The sequence below is a fragment of the Anolis carolinensis genome, chromosome 4 (assembly GCF_035594765.1).
Source record: "Anolis carolinensis isolate JA03-04 chromosome 4, rAnoCar3.1.pri, whole genome shotgun sequence".
Classification (NCBI taxonomy): domain Eukaryota; kingdom Metazoa; phylum Chordata; class Lepidosauria; order Squamata; family Dactyloidae; genus Anolis; species Anolis carolinensis.
In genome coordinates, this window is record NC_085844.1 from 189,249,412 (window position 1) to 189,263,772 (window position 14,361).

The window sequence follows — 14,361 nt, forward strand, 5'->3', positions numbered from 1 at the left end:
AATAAATATATTTATATAGTCCTATATGATCAAGGCAATTCCGATTGCAGCTCTCCTCCCAACATAAAAGCAGGGAAAATGACAGGGATCATTATGAGAATATGAGCTCTACCTACCTCTGCTACTTCAAAGTTGGGAGGAAGGCTGACCAATCACCATAGGTGACATCACTCTTGCCATAATTAGCATGATGAGTGAAATTGTTGAAACTTGCTTGCTTCTCTGCAATTCGTTAATCTTCCCTTGTTGGGTAAGGCTTAATTGAATACACATTGATTCATTATTGCATTGATAAATTTTCATTGAGAGTGGCAGATTGTTCTAGAGTGAAGAATTATGATCTGAACTTAATTCATGACATTCAAATGCCATGTTTCTTTGACTATATTTCTTCTGATTCATTCTTATTACTGACAAGATTCTTTAAGTATATCTTCATTCAGAAGGCCACTGAAAATGTGGCTTCCCTACCCCAGAAAAAAAAAAGCCACAAAGTTCCGATTAGATTTATTAGTGGAAAACTCAATATTCTGTAGTCTTGTTTTGGTGAAAAGATTCTGAAGAGATTGCTGTTGCAGCAGAGTAATTTACTGTGAAATAATCTTATAGGGGTATATCAGAAAAAGAAATTGTAGAGTCATGTTATCCCAGAATGATGATATAAACAGCCATTTATAGGGTTGATACTAACAGATATCCTTGTGATAATTCACAGTTTATTTTAACTGGCAAACTCAGCTATAGGTAGACTTTCTGTGTCACAGTTCAGACACTGCAACACATTAAATGTCAATAATTTGAATTTTGGCAAACATCTTCCAAAGATGTGGGTAGAAGGGTGCCTAAGAAATAAATTTGTGAACGGTCATGAATAAGCACCCAAAATGTCCTATATCTGGAACATATGTACCCTTCCTGATATGGTTGGCTTGTGATTCCCATTCATCGTAGCCACTAATGATAAATTGTGGGTTTGGGAGAGAGGCACTCCATTCACTCCTTCTCTAGATCATGAACAAAGTGGCAGATTACTAGAAAGTCTCTAAATTTGAAGATAAAAACATTTTGTTTCTTCTCTGAAATTTTCTTACTAGCTTCATACAAAACTATGCAGTAGCAAGAACTTAACCACTAGTCAAGTTATTGTAAATAAAATCATTTCAGTTCCTCAGTGACAGTGGATGAGGTCCACCCCCACACATCCAACCCAATCTTCACTGGCAACACTAATTTGGTGCCTTACTCTGAGGGCCTCTCTAGAGTGCTGTGATAGCCACAGAAAGTGACTGACTTGACTCTGTAGAGATCCATCCAGGCCCAAATGCCTTGTTTATCAAGGGCATGACCATTTTTAATCCTTGCTATTTTTGCAACTTACAGCACACAGATATTTCATTTTCTGGTATTTCTCAACCATTGGAGAGAGGGCAGGGATGAAACTGCTGTATGTTAGCAGTGGTTTTGTCTTGTTTTGGGTGGTTTTTGGGTTTCAGAAATGTTCTGAAGTGATATGGGGGCTTGGAGGCACCAAAGGCCACAAAAAGGAAGTTTGGGAGTTGCATGTTCTCTGCAGAATATACCTTCCCACCTGTGCTTTGAGGTTTGGGACCTTCACTGCATGAGGCGTTATGGTCACAGAGAAAAACCTTCTGACAACAGAGTCCTAGTGTCTGAATCATTTAAGTGTCTGAATTTGGAAACATTCGCTTGCAAATTCTTTTGGACAACATTTGTGCCACAGTGCATTTTTTTCTGCCACATTTTTTATGTAGGCAATGATGGAACTGTTAGGAATATGAAAAATAATTAAAGAAACATCACATATTTTTATTATCAATCAACTCAATGCCTGCCTGCTACACGAAGTCAAGAAGCTTTCTCTTTTTTTTGTTTTACAAATTTTATTTGATACATCCCAACAATTAACAATTTTTTTGCCATATATGACTTATTTCAGTATACATTATTCCAAAAGGAACTATTCCTTAAATGACATTTTAAACGATCCTTGGAAATGTATCACCCACTACCCCCACCCTCCCCCCATTCCCCCCGCCCCACTGGAACAGCAATTCAAAATATTATCATTGCATCATTTTTACCGTGTGGAACGCTTGGTTCAAGGCGGTGTATCTTTCATCTCAGTCTGTTTTGTCATATAGCACAGACCATTTCCTGAACCAGTCTTGTTCTTTTAGGCTATTTGTATATTTTCTTTTCCTTTGATTAATGAAGTCATTAATTATATATTCTGATATATAAGCCCACCAAGTTTCTACATCCCATTTTATATCATCCCTCCATCCTCGAACTATCCTGGCTTGTATTGCGGATGTCATATATTTGAGGACTTCTGTCCAATTATTGTTATCTTCCTTTATCTTTATTGTGAGAGACATGTATCTGGCTTTGTCCCATATTCTTTCCCTATTATTTCTTCCATTACCTTTCTTATTTTACTATAAAAGTCCTGAATTTTACTATAAGAAGCTTTCTCAGGAGCTTTTGATTGCCACTCAAAGTTGATTGGATAACCTTTCACTGTTAGAATTGTACGTATTGCTACAGTCACCTGGTAACTTACATGAAAAATGAGATAATATCAGTTATGAAATTCAGCAAGTGCTGCAAGATGTGTTTGATCTACTGCTACCCTTCTTTAATTACGTCTGTCAGGAACATGTTTATCCAGATTAGTGGTAGAATGCTATCATTGCGTGGTATAGGTAGTAGGTAATCTATTTTAAAATCCTGATTGAACTTCACAAATCCAATACACTAACATATGTTTTTGATATATTGTGCGCATTCGTTTCTGAGCTGTATGATCAGTGGCTACACAGTCTTTCATTCCTTGGACGTAACACCCTACTGGCAAATACCTACTCCAATTTCTGCAACCCTGGCCTCTGAATTGATTACTGATTCAGTTGAAACTGTAGCAAACAAGAACCTTCTTGAGAGAAGAGCATGTCTCCTATGCTTTTTAACATCTGCATGAAACGGTTGGATGAGGTCATCCGGAGTTTTGGAGCCATCTCTACTGAGATGATACCCAACTCCACTACTCCTTTCCACCGAATTCCAAGGAAGCCCCTCAGACCCTGGACCAGTGTCTGGCCACTGTGATAGACTAGGTGAGGGCTAACAAGCTGAAGCTTAATCCTGACAAGACCGAGGTCCTCCAGGTCAGTCGCATTGCCAATTGGGGCATAGGGTGGCAACCTGTGCTTGACGGGGGCGCACTCCCCCTGAGGACACAGGTCCGCAGTCTGGGGGTCCTCTTGGACTCAGCGCTGACGCTTGATGCTCAGGTGTTGGCGGTGGCCGGGAGGGCTATTGCACAGTTAAAGCTTGTGCGCCAGCTGCGACCATACCTTGTGAAGTCTGACTTGGCCATGATGGTCCACACCTTAGTTACCTCCAGACTGGATTACTGCAATGCGCTCTACGTGGGGCTGCCTTTGAAGACGGCTTGGAAACTTTTGTTGGTACAGAGATCAGTGGCCAGAGTGATAACTGAAGCAGGCTACAGAGAGCGGTCAACCCTCCTGTTCAAGCAGCTCCACTGGCTACCGATAAGTTTCCGGGCCCAATTCAAGGTGCAGGTTATTACTTATAAAGCCCTAAACAGCTCAGGACCTGCTTATCTCCGTGATCACCTCCTCCCCTATGAACCCATGCAGGCCTTGGGTTCTTCTAGGGAGGCCCTTCTCTCTCTCCTTCCTCCATCTCAGGTGCGGTTGGTGGGGACAAGGGAGAGAGCCTTCTCGGTGGTGGCCCCTCAGTGCTGGAACTCCCTCCCCAGGGAGATCAGACTGGCACCTTCCCTGTCCACCTTTTGTAAGGACCTTAAAACGTGGCTGTTTCGATGCACCTTCGAATGAATAGCTCCAGTTAGATACTTAACGTGTTACAATTACAGTAGAGTCTCACTTATCCAACATAAACAGGCTGGCAGAACATTGGATAACCAAATATGTTGGATAATAAAGAGAGATTAAGAAAAAGCCTATTAAACATCAAAATAGGTTATGATTTTACAAATTAAACACCAAAACATCATGTTATACAACAAATTTGACAGAAAAAGTAGTTCAATACGTAATAATGTTATGTTGTAATTACTGTATTTAAAAATTTAGCACCAAAATATTATGATATATTGAAAACATTGACTACAAAAATGCGTTGGATAATCCAAAAAGTTGGATAAGCGAGTGTTGGATAAGTGAGACTCTACTGTATTGCACATTATCAATGTCCCTCACCCTTGTTGATTTTAAATTTTTAATGAGACTTTCCTGCCTTCCCTGATCCCCCTATATTATTATCCTCAAGCCTCACACAGAGTCCATACCATGCCCAGGTTCTAAGGATCTGATATGTTTTATATTGTTTTATGCTGTTTTATACTGTTTTTATTATTTTATATTGGTTTTAAATTATGATTTATGTTTTAATGTATGTTGATGTTGGGCTTGTCCCCATGTAAGCCGCCCCGGGTCCCCTTGGGGAGATGGGAGCGGGATATAAAAATAAAGTTGTTGTTGTTGTTGTTGTTGTTGTTGTTGTTGTGATGTGGTGCCAGCAGTATTATGTTCCTTTTTTTACTGTGAACAATTTTTCTGTGGCCTTTATCATTTGGATTGAGGCAGTTTACTCATCAACACAGAAAACATTTACAAGAACCCTGCATTTGAAGTCTGTTTTAGTTTTATCTACCCCAGATCTTTTGCACAGGTGGAGGGGATTTCTCAAGACAATGCCTTTCATGTGATCCTTCTTTCTCAAGACTTCCATTGCATCACTCCTTTTTTCTATCTGCAATTGCCTATTCACAATTGTTTCTAAATACGTTGCAAATTGTCTAGTACAGGGAAACAGAGATCTCAAATTCAGAGAATCTGTCAGTTTATCTTATACAGTGGGGGGGGGGGGGGGGGAAGAGAAGTACTTAGTCAGATACCAATTGTACAAGTTCTCCCACTTAAAAAGACGATAGAGGCCTGTAATTGACATCATAGGTAGACCTCAACTATGGGAGACAACATGAGAAAACACATCTAGAAAATCCCTTCTGATTTTTCACGAATTTATTTGCAAATTATGGTGGAAAATAAGTATTTGGTCACCTACAAACAAGCAAGATTTCTAGGTCTCACAGACCTGTAACTTCTTCAAGAGGCTCCTCTGTCCTCGATTCATTACCTGGAGTAATGGCACCTATTTGGACTTGTTATCAGTATAAAAGACATATGTCCACAACCTCAAGCAGTCATACTCCAAACTCCACTATGGTAAAGACCAAATAGCTGTCGAAGGACACCAGAAACAAAATTGTAGCCATATACCAGACTGGGAAGACTGAATCTGCAATAGACAAGCAGCTTGGTGTGAAGAAATCAACTGTGGGAGCAGTAATGAGAAAATGGAAGCGATACAAAACCACTCCACACAAGATCTCACCCCGTGGGGTCAAAATGATCAAAAGAATGGTGAGCAAAAATTCCAGAACCACACAGGGGAACCTAGTAAATGACCTGCAGAGAGCTGGGACCAACGTAACAAAGGCTACCATCAGTAACACACTACGCTGCCAGGGACTCATATCCTGCTGTGCCAGACATGTCCCCCTGCTTAAACCAGTACATGTCCGGGCCCGACTGAAGTTTGCTAGAGAGCATTTGGATGATCCAGAAGAGTATTGGGAGAATGTCATATGGTCAGATGAAGCCAAAGTAAACCTGTTTGGCAGAAACACAACTCGCTGTGTTTGGATGAGAACGAACGCTGAGTTGCATCCAAAGAACACCATACCTACTGTGAAGCATGGGGGTGGCAACATCATGCTTTGGGGCTGTTTCTCTGCAAAGGGACCAGGGTGACTGATCCATATACATGAAAGAATGAATGGGGCCATGTATTGTGAGATTTTGAGTGCAAACCTCCTTCCATCAGCAAGGGCACTGAAGGTTAAACGTAGCTGGGTCTTTCAGTATGACAATGATCCCAAGCACACTGCCAGGGCAACAAAGGAGTGGCTTTGTAAGAAGCATTTCAAGGTCCTGGAGTGGCCGAGCCAGTCTTCAGATCTCAACCCTATAGAAAACATACCAGCAACACTGTGTGCCAACCTTGTGAGGACTTACAGAAAATGTTTGACCTCTGTCATTGCCAATAAAGGATATATAACAAAGTATTCAGATGAACTTTTGTTATTGACCAAATACTTATTCTCCACCATAATTTGCAAATTAATTTGTAAAAAATCAGACAATGTGATTTTCTGGATGTGTTTTCTCATGTGGTCTCTCATAGTTGAGGTCTACCTATGATGTCAATTACAGGCCTCTCTCGTCTTTTTAAGTGGGAGAACTTGTACAATTGGTATCTGACTAAATACTTCCCCCCCCCCCCCCCCCACAGTATGTGGTACCTTTTGGCCTGGATACTGACCTTCCATAAGATATTTTAATTCTGCTTGTCTTTTCACTAAAGATAGTGTGTAGTTACTGAATGTTTGCAGTATCCATACCAAATAAACAAGAAAATCAAGCCTGTGCACACCTGAATTTTCTGTTGAAAGCAAGAGGACTACATTAATTTTGCAGCACTCCAGTTTATTAGTTCCCACAAACTATCGTGTACATTTTGAATTGAAAGGCAGAATTCATTTTTCTTAGATTAGTTTTTTTAAATGTTCTTTTATGAGGAACAACTTTGCTACATGGTGTTAATTTTATCTACTTAAAATATCTTATATTTTACTTGTCATTACTAATACAATAGAATTAATACAATTCAGAAGAAATGAAGGAAAACCTTTTTTTTCCTGAATCCTTCCTAGTATTTCTCTTGTCTTCACATCTGTAGATGACACCTTGCTCATCTATCCTATTGCCGCTCTTACAATTTTTCATGGAAAAATTATTGACTGCCATACCTCATTGTTTAAACAAAAGGCAGTCCCTCAGTTCAGCCCTTTGAAACAAGCCCTGCAGTTAGGAATTAAGTCACTACAATACAGTGTCTCCTGGTCCTAGTATGTGAAGCTAGTTTTGCAGGATATTGTGGCTGGTGGTGTTAAAAAGTATTGAGATATCGAGGAGAATTAGTGGCAGTTTGAAATATTTAACTTGAATATTTCAATAGACATGTTATTCTTAGTTTGCCAAAAGCTAATGAAGTGGCAAACACCTTTGTATAGGTGTTACTGACATTGCAGCAAAATAAGACATTCCAGATTCTTTTGGATGTTATGGTGATGGGTGCAGAGTGTGAAAATATTATAGAATAATATGGATGTTGCCTTTGATGTCAGGGAAGTGGTGTATTAGAGTAACGTGTCTTAAGAAAGTAGTCTGATTCATATCATTATTAATACCCATACATTTTAGCTTTTTTCTTTGGTCTGGTATGCCCCAGTTTTCTCACGGAATTTTCCTCTAAGTTATCTCTGTCTCTATTTCTTAACTTTAATTCTGTCCGCAATTTAACTTTTCTTAATAAAGCTAAACATATCTTTGAAGGAGATACAGTTTCGAACAGTTCAGGAAGTGTATTGGCATGACCCTTCCATGCCAAGCAAGGAGTGGTCTGTACACAAATAGTTCTTAGCAACCTCTCCCTTCTGCAGGCTAGTTACTAATTAAAGCCATGTTTCCATAGCCAAGAAGGGTAATTTAACCTCACAGCATTTACTGATCAGTTTCTCAGTTCTAGCTGATACAGTTACTCTATTTTAACTCTTTCTTAAATCGCTTTTCAAATCAGACATGTTACAGAATGCAGTTTTTGGTAACTCTCTCATGCCCCCATGATTAAAATAATGTCACAAACTCGCAGGGAAGTCTGGGGCCTGTTTGAGCCAGATATTATGCTTTTAGAATGCCATTGAACCTAGTTTGGGTTTTGTTTCTGTGATCTCTAAATTAAATAATGATGTTCCTAAAATGCATTGTCTTTCAGCCATCCCAGTAAACTACTTAACAGGTTGCAAAACAAACTATGATGGTATTCCCCAGTTCTGTGTATAAAACTTGAACTGGTGACCCAAGGGAAAACGTTTTTTGAAAACAGATGGTGGTGTGCAATCATTAACACCATCCTTTCTCCTTGGAATCAGCAGTCACAGCTGGATTCTTAAGAGTAAAGCCCTTCACCTTTTTTAATGCTAAAAATACAGCTTTTTTACTTCCCTTATTTGTTGTGTGCTTTGATTGCTTTTCTATTTCTGTACAAATCCCAGGGGACTTTAAAGCTTATCACTACTACATAACTAATAACTATTCTCAAACCAGCATTTCCTGTCTGGGAGAGGCAAGACCTGGTTGACAATATTTTCTAGTTTATGACAGCTGTAGTGATCAGAGCCCAGGTGTTTGCCAAAGCTAAGATATAAGCAAGGCACCATGAGCAGGTTGAAACATATTATTTGGTGACCTTTCTGAGGTGGAGGTAGAGCCTGTCTTTGTTTTGTGTTTGCAATTGTTTTCCTTGCTTTGGTAACAATGACACATCTCTTTAAGCAGGAAACACTGCTGCTGGTTTATGTATTACTAAGAGCAGCTTCTGCTTCCCTTTTGCACAGATGTCAAGGAGTAAAAACTTGCAGGGAACATGGATTCATAGAACATACAATTTGCATTTTAATGGTTCCTTTATCTGTATGAGTATTCTATTATCATTTGTAATCCTAGGCTGTGGATTTAACTTGAAGAGGAAAGACTTAATTAGAACTTAAAATTGCTCTCTTCGAGCTGCTTTTTCACCCATGGTGAGCAGAATGGGAAATCAGTGGGAACATCTTTTCTTTCGCTGCTTTGGATAAAAGAGTACTGAAGAAGTTGATTTCAAGATTAAAAAAAAATAAGAACAGAAAAGTTATGTACTTTTTTGCACATCTGTTTTCTCAATTTTACAAGCTGCTTTCACTTTAAAATAAATAAAAGCAATGTGTGTCCCGCCATGCAGGGAATTTGTTTCTTTGCTCAGGAGCTTAGTGTGGCTTTCCACCCACCCACGGCATTGGGCTGACCCCTTTTTCCCAGAACCCTGGATGACTTGGCATGGCCTGGTGTGGTGTGGTCTTGGGTAAGGCGGGAACTACCAGATAGTGAATTTGAACTTCACTTTACATTCTTTGGCTAGCAGGCCCCAGCTGGAGTGACCTGGATAAGGATTTCATGTTAGTCGGGTGTACGGGATATATAGGCCCTGTTCTTTGGGACACTTGCCAGTAGTTACCAGAGCATTAAAGCAGGACTAGGAAGAAGAGAGTGGAGTGGGTGGCCGTGGCAGTGATGGGAGCAACTTGGCACAAGGAGGTTGCAAGAGAGCTTCAGCTGGTGTCAGATGGTGATATTGACGGGGGTGTTCACCATATTCATTGCAGGAGCAATTCTTTCAGCGGTGTTGTACTGTTCCTCTCATTAATTTCAGAAAAAGCGGCAGTAGTTCAGCAATCCTTCTAACCGCTCCTTTCATCTCTTTTGGAGCAATATTTCTTCCCCCATTTTGCCTTCCTTCTCAAGCAGTTGTGCCCCCCCCCCCCCCCGCTCAATTCTGTGAGAGTTGTTGATTGACTGCAGTTAACTAAGCTTACACAGCCACATCTATCCGATAGTTGCAGGACATCTATTAATAATAATAATAATAATAATAATAATAATAATAATAATAATAATAATAATAAACTTTATTTATACCCCGCCACCATCTCCCCAACGGGGACTCGGGGCGGCTTACATGGGGCCATGCCCAGAACAATACAATATAACAAAATATAATAGAACAACAAATCATAGCACATTAAACAACACAATAAAAGAAAATATACACTACATTAAACAAGATCAAAAGAACAATAAAACCAAGGGCGGGCCACATGAACACTAGATTAAAACTCGAGGTGAGAAAGGAAGTAGTCCAAGAGAACACCCAGACTGCGAACCTGTGTCTTCAGGGGGAGTGCGACCCCGTCCAACACAGGCTGTAACCCTATTCCCTGTTCAGCCTTGCGACTGACCAGGAGGACCTCTGGATTCAGTTTCAATTTGTTGGCCCTCATCCAGTCCGACACAGAGGCCAGACACCAGTTCAGGACCTGAACAGCCTCCTTAGTGACAGGTGGAAAGGAGTGACAGAGCTGGACATCATCTGTGTACAGATGACACCGCACCCCGAAACTCCGAATGATCTCTCCCAGCAGCTTCATGTAGATTTTAAAGACTTATGTTCCTGCCAGTTTCCTGTAGATGAGTATACTTTTTGTAAAGATCCAATATATAATTGCAGCCACTTTTATCATTGCATTTCTTATGTTCAGTCTGTGCAAAATTACTGAAGGAACTAATATGATCAAGCATTTCATACTGTTCATTACACAGATTATATTTCCTATTCTTGGTTATTTTTAAAATATTTCCTGTAATACTGTTTGCCAGAAGTGCCTGTTCTTGAGCCATATGTCTTTGTTTTGTTTTTGATTGTTCTGTAACTTTTTTCAGATGTTCCATGTCTCAGCTAGACTTTCTATTCTCTTAATATACAGACCATGTTTGTTTTGCCAAGCTTTAAGGTGATCTTTCATAATTTTGTTTTTAGAGGTATATTTTGTTTTATCAGTGTTCAGTAAATTCTGTGTACATCTATTAATAGTTTCTCTTTCTTTGATGCTGCTGCTGCTCAGTCGTTTAGTCGTTCCCGACTCTTCGTGACCTCATGGACCAGTACACGCCAGAGCTCCCTGTCGGCCGTCACCGCCCCCAGTTCCTTCAAGGTCAACCCAGTCACTTCAAGGATACCGCCAACCATCTTGCCCTTGGTCGGCCTCTCTTCCTTTTTCCTTCAATTTTCCCCAGCATCGTGATCTTTTCCAAGCTTTCCTGTCTCCTCATGATGTGGCCAAAATACTTCAGCTTTGCCTCTAATATCCTTCCCTCCAGTGAGCAGCCGGGTATTATTTCCTGGAGGATGGACTGGTTTCTTTGATACATTTGTTCAAATGTTTTTTCATCAGCAGTTTGGCATCTATAAAAATCTCTAGCCACCAATATTATTTGGTATATATTGCTAATTAGTATCACTTCAAAGATACAAAATGTGGTTTGTTGCCATGATTCCCCACATTTAAAAGAACTGTTGATGGTAGTAATAGATTTTTTAAATGTATACCTACCTTTTCTCTATGGCTTGGCACTCAAGTGGCAACCTGGGTGCAATTGATTTAATTTAGACTTATGGGTTATGAGCAACATTAGTACAGAAGAAATTGCTATGGATTCTGTGTGGCTTGATATGGGAGGATGTCCATGGGGATAAATTAATGCACTGGGTCTCACTTACCCTAGTGATGTCCCATTGCTGTTGCGTAGTTTGTTTTGTTTGTTTTGGGAAATATAAGCTATTATTAAGGCTGGAAAGTTTGGATAGTGATCAGTTAAAACTGGTGTTAACAAATAGTTGGGTATTTCCAAATGATGTCAAAATAATGATGTCAATCAATGGTAATTGCAACTTGCCTGTATCCCATGCAGTTTCCTGTGTATGTTAGTGATAGAGAAACAGAACTGACACTCCACTCGCATGTTGTTTGACTGGTTACAAAGTAGTGGAAAAAAATCCCGCATGAAATCTTTTGTTGGCTTCCAGAGCCAACAAAAACCAGCAGTCTCCTAGTAGAGAGATTGAATGCATATATATTTCAATATATATTGCACATTCATGGATCTAGAAAAACTTCATTCACACCTTTATTTTTTAATTGTTCTTTAATTCAAACCTGCATTGAGAAAAGAATCTAAGCAAACATTACAGACAAATTAGTGGATCAGTTCTTAACAGTTTGTCTTCCTTGGTTTCTTAAGCTCAATAGCTATAATCTTCAAATCACAATTGATATTCAATTTGTTTACAATTGCTAATCACCCTAAAAGCAAGAGGAAGGGGTTATTTGCTTTCTTGCATAGGTTTCAATAGCAGAAATCTGAATTATAATTAATTTTCTTTACAGCGCATCTTCAATGACCTCAGTGGTTCAGTATCCCTCTCTTGGATTGGAGACAGCACTGGGGTAAGTAATAAAATATCTAAAATTACAAGAATGCTTTCATTTTGATCTTCCCACTCTTTGTGATCTGCTTATGCTTTATGAATCATGAAGAGTGACTCTCTCCAGATACAAGTACCGTATCTACTCGAGTATAAACTGAGTTTTTTGACATGGTATCACCTCTGAGGCAATTTTTACTTTAAGTCTGGATGAATAACTGGGTGCTTCTTATCAAATTCAGTGAGTTACACTGTTTTAGGACTGAAAAAGCCCCCCTCCCCTTTGGCTTATACTCGCGTGAGGATCCTGGTTAGCTTATACTCGAGTATATATGGTACATTTATTTTTATTGATATTTTACATTTATTATTTTACTCTATTAATTATTGTTATTACATTTATTATTTTACTCTATTTTTATTGTAACTACTATATTTATTTTACTCTATTTTTATTACTATTAATACATTTATTATTTCGTTCTTTTATTATTATTGTTATTACATTTATTATTTTACTCTATTTATTATTGCATTTATTATTTGACTGTATTTGTTAGTCTTATTACATTTATTATTTTACTCTATTATTATTAAAAGGATACATAAGCACATTTACATTGAAGAAGATGAGAATGATGATTTAATCAGAGTTGGAAAGCCTTATCTTAAATTACAGTTTTATGTAAACATTCAAAAACATTTTACCTTCTGATGCCTCAATTAGTGTAGTTTTATTGGTATCTATTTTTGTTTCTGAAATTTACCGCTCTTAGCCTATACTGGAGTCAATGTTTTCCCAGTTTTTTGTGGTAAAATGAGGTGCCTCGGCTTATATTCGGGTAGGCTTGTACTCGAGTATATACGGTACTGCAAGTCATTCAGGTTCTTCTCTCACTTTTTGCCATCCATCCCATGGCAAAGACAATGATGTGAAGCTGTGTAGGTGTCATGATGTTGTGTAACTCACTGAATTTGATAAGAAGCATCCAGTTATTCATCCAGACTTAAAGTAAAAATTGCCTCAGAGGTGATACCATGTCAAAGAGGAGGAAATATTCTTCCCCTGTCTTCATATCCTGCCCAAAAATGCTGCCTGCTTTTCACAAACATAATTCTCAAAGTATTTTAGGTTGTAATCAAGTGTTTCCGAGCAATAAAGAGTTGCTAGAAAGTCATAAGAGGGAGTGTTGCTCTTCCAATTCCAGCTTAGGACAAAATATAAGTATCACATTTACTTCCTGATGGCAAAGATCACAAAACTATTACAGTTGCTTCAGAATGTATATGCAACAAAATATAAAAATCACAAAAAAGCAATATTTTTATTAGCCATCAAAAGTGTACCATGTCTGCTGTCAACGTTATACTTCAAGCAAATCATCTAAAAATTCCTTGTTGTATAATTAGGGGTAAAGAATGTATATATTTAGGCCTGCCTTTAAACAGTCCTGCTTTTTCATCTTTCTAAGTTTAGGGTGCAAATGTGAGTAGATCGATAGGTAACGGCATTCCATGCAGTCATGCCAGCCACATGACCTTGGAGGTGTCTACGGACAATGCCGGCTCTTCGGCTTAGAAATGGGGATGAGCACCAACCCCCAGAGTCAGACACGACTGGACTTAACGTCAGGGGAAGCCTTTACCTTTACTAAGTTTAGGGAGGGGTAAGCTCCAGCCTGTAGGCTAAATTCCATCTGCCAGGCCAGTTCTCAAGCCATCCTGTCCTCTCACATAGAGCCATCTCTGGATTCATTTGCAATTTGAGAATTAAGTACTTGAGCTGAGAAAGGACAGTGGGAAGTCAAGCCATCTTAATATTCAGTTGTGGATTGGAGCAGCACTTCTAAAGAATACTTTGGAGGTTGCTTCATGCACCTTTTCCTGCCAGTGAAAACCACAGCAAGAGTGCAACTGCCAAGCACCTTTCTCTATAGAGAAAGACAAATGGGATGGGAACACTTGATGTTAGAGGGTGGAATATCAGGAAGATATCATTTGGTCCAACAGAGTTGTCTCATGAAGCAAAAAGAGTAGCAGGACAAGCATTGTTGCAATATTATCACAAGAGGTCCTTTTCTTTGTGTTTTCTATAAGAGAGTACACTTATCTTCAAATAATAGTACATTTTTTGTAGTGGTAGTTCTGCTTTTGAATGCACTGTTGGGGAAGATTCCCTAGCTCCGGCATTATGTATTATTATTATGATTATCATTTGATACACAACAAGGTTAATACACAGCAAACAAGAACACTATGCTGGCTTTTGTATTGTATCATAGGTCGCACACCTCCCAAGTGTCTAGG

The 14,361-nt window shown here is 39.1% G+C and overlaps 1 protein-coding gene across 2 annotated transcripts in view; it reads left to right on the forward strand.

Annotated features, from left to right (window-relative positions):
* sort1 (sortilin 1) overlaps nucleotides 1-14,361 on the forward strand; it is a 68,454-nt gene that overhangs the window by 19,184 nt on the left and 34,909 nt on the right. For both annotated transcript variants that reach the window (XM_003220225.4, XM_008109419.3), the window contains exon 2: nucleotides 12,017-12,076. In XM_003220225.4, the coding sequence (XP_003220273.3) occupies nucleotides 12,017-12,076 (60 nt within the window). The remainder of the gene's footprint in view (nucleotides 1-12,016; nucleotides 12,077-14,361) is intronic.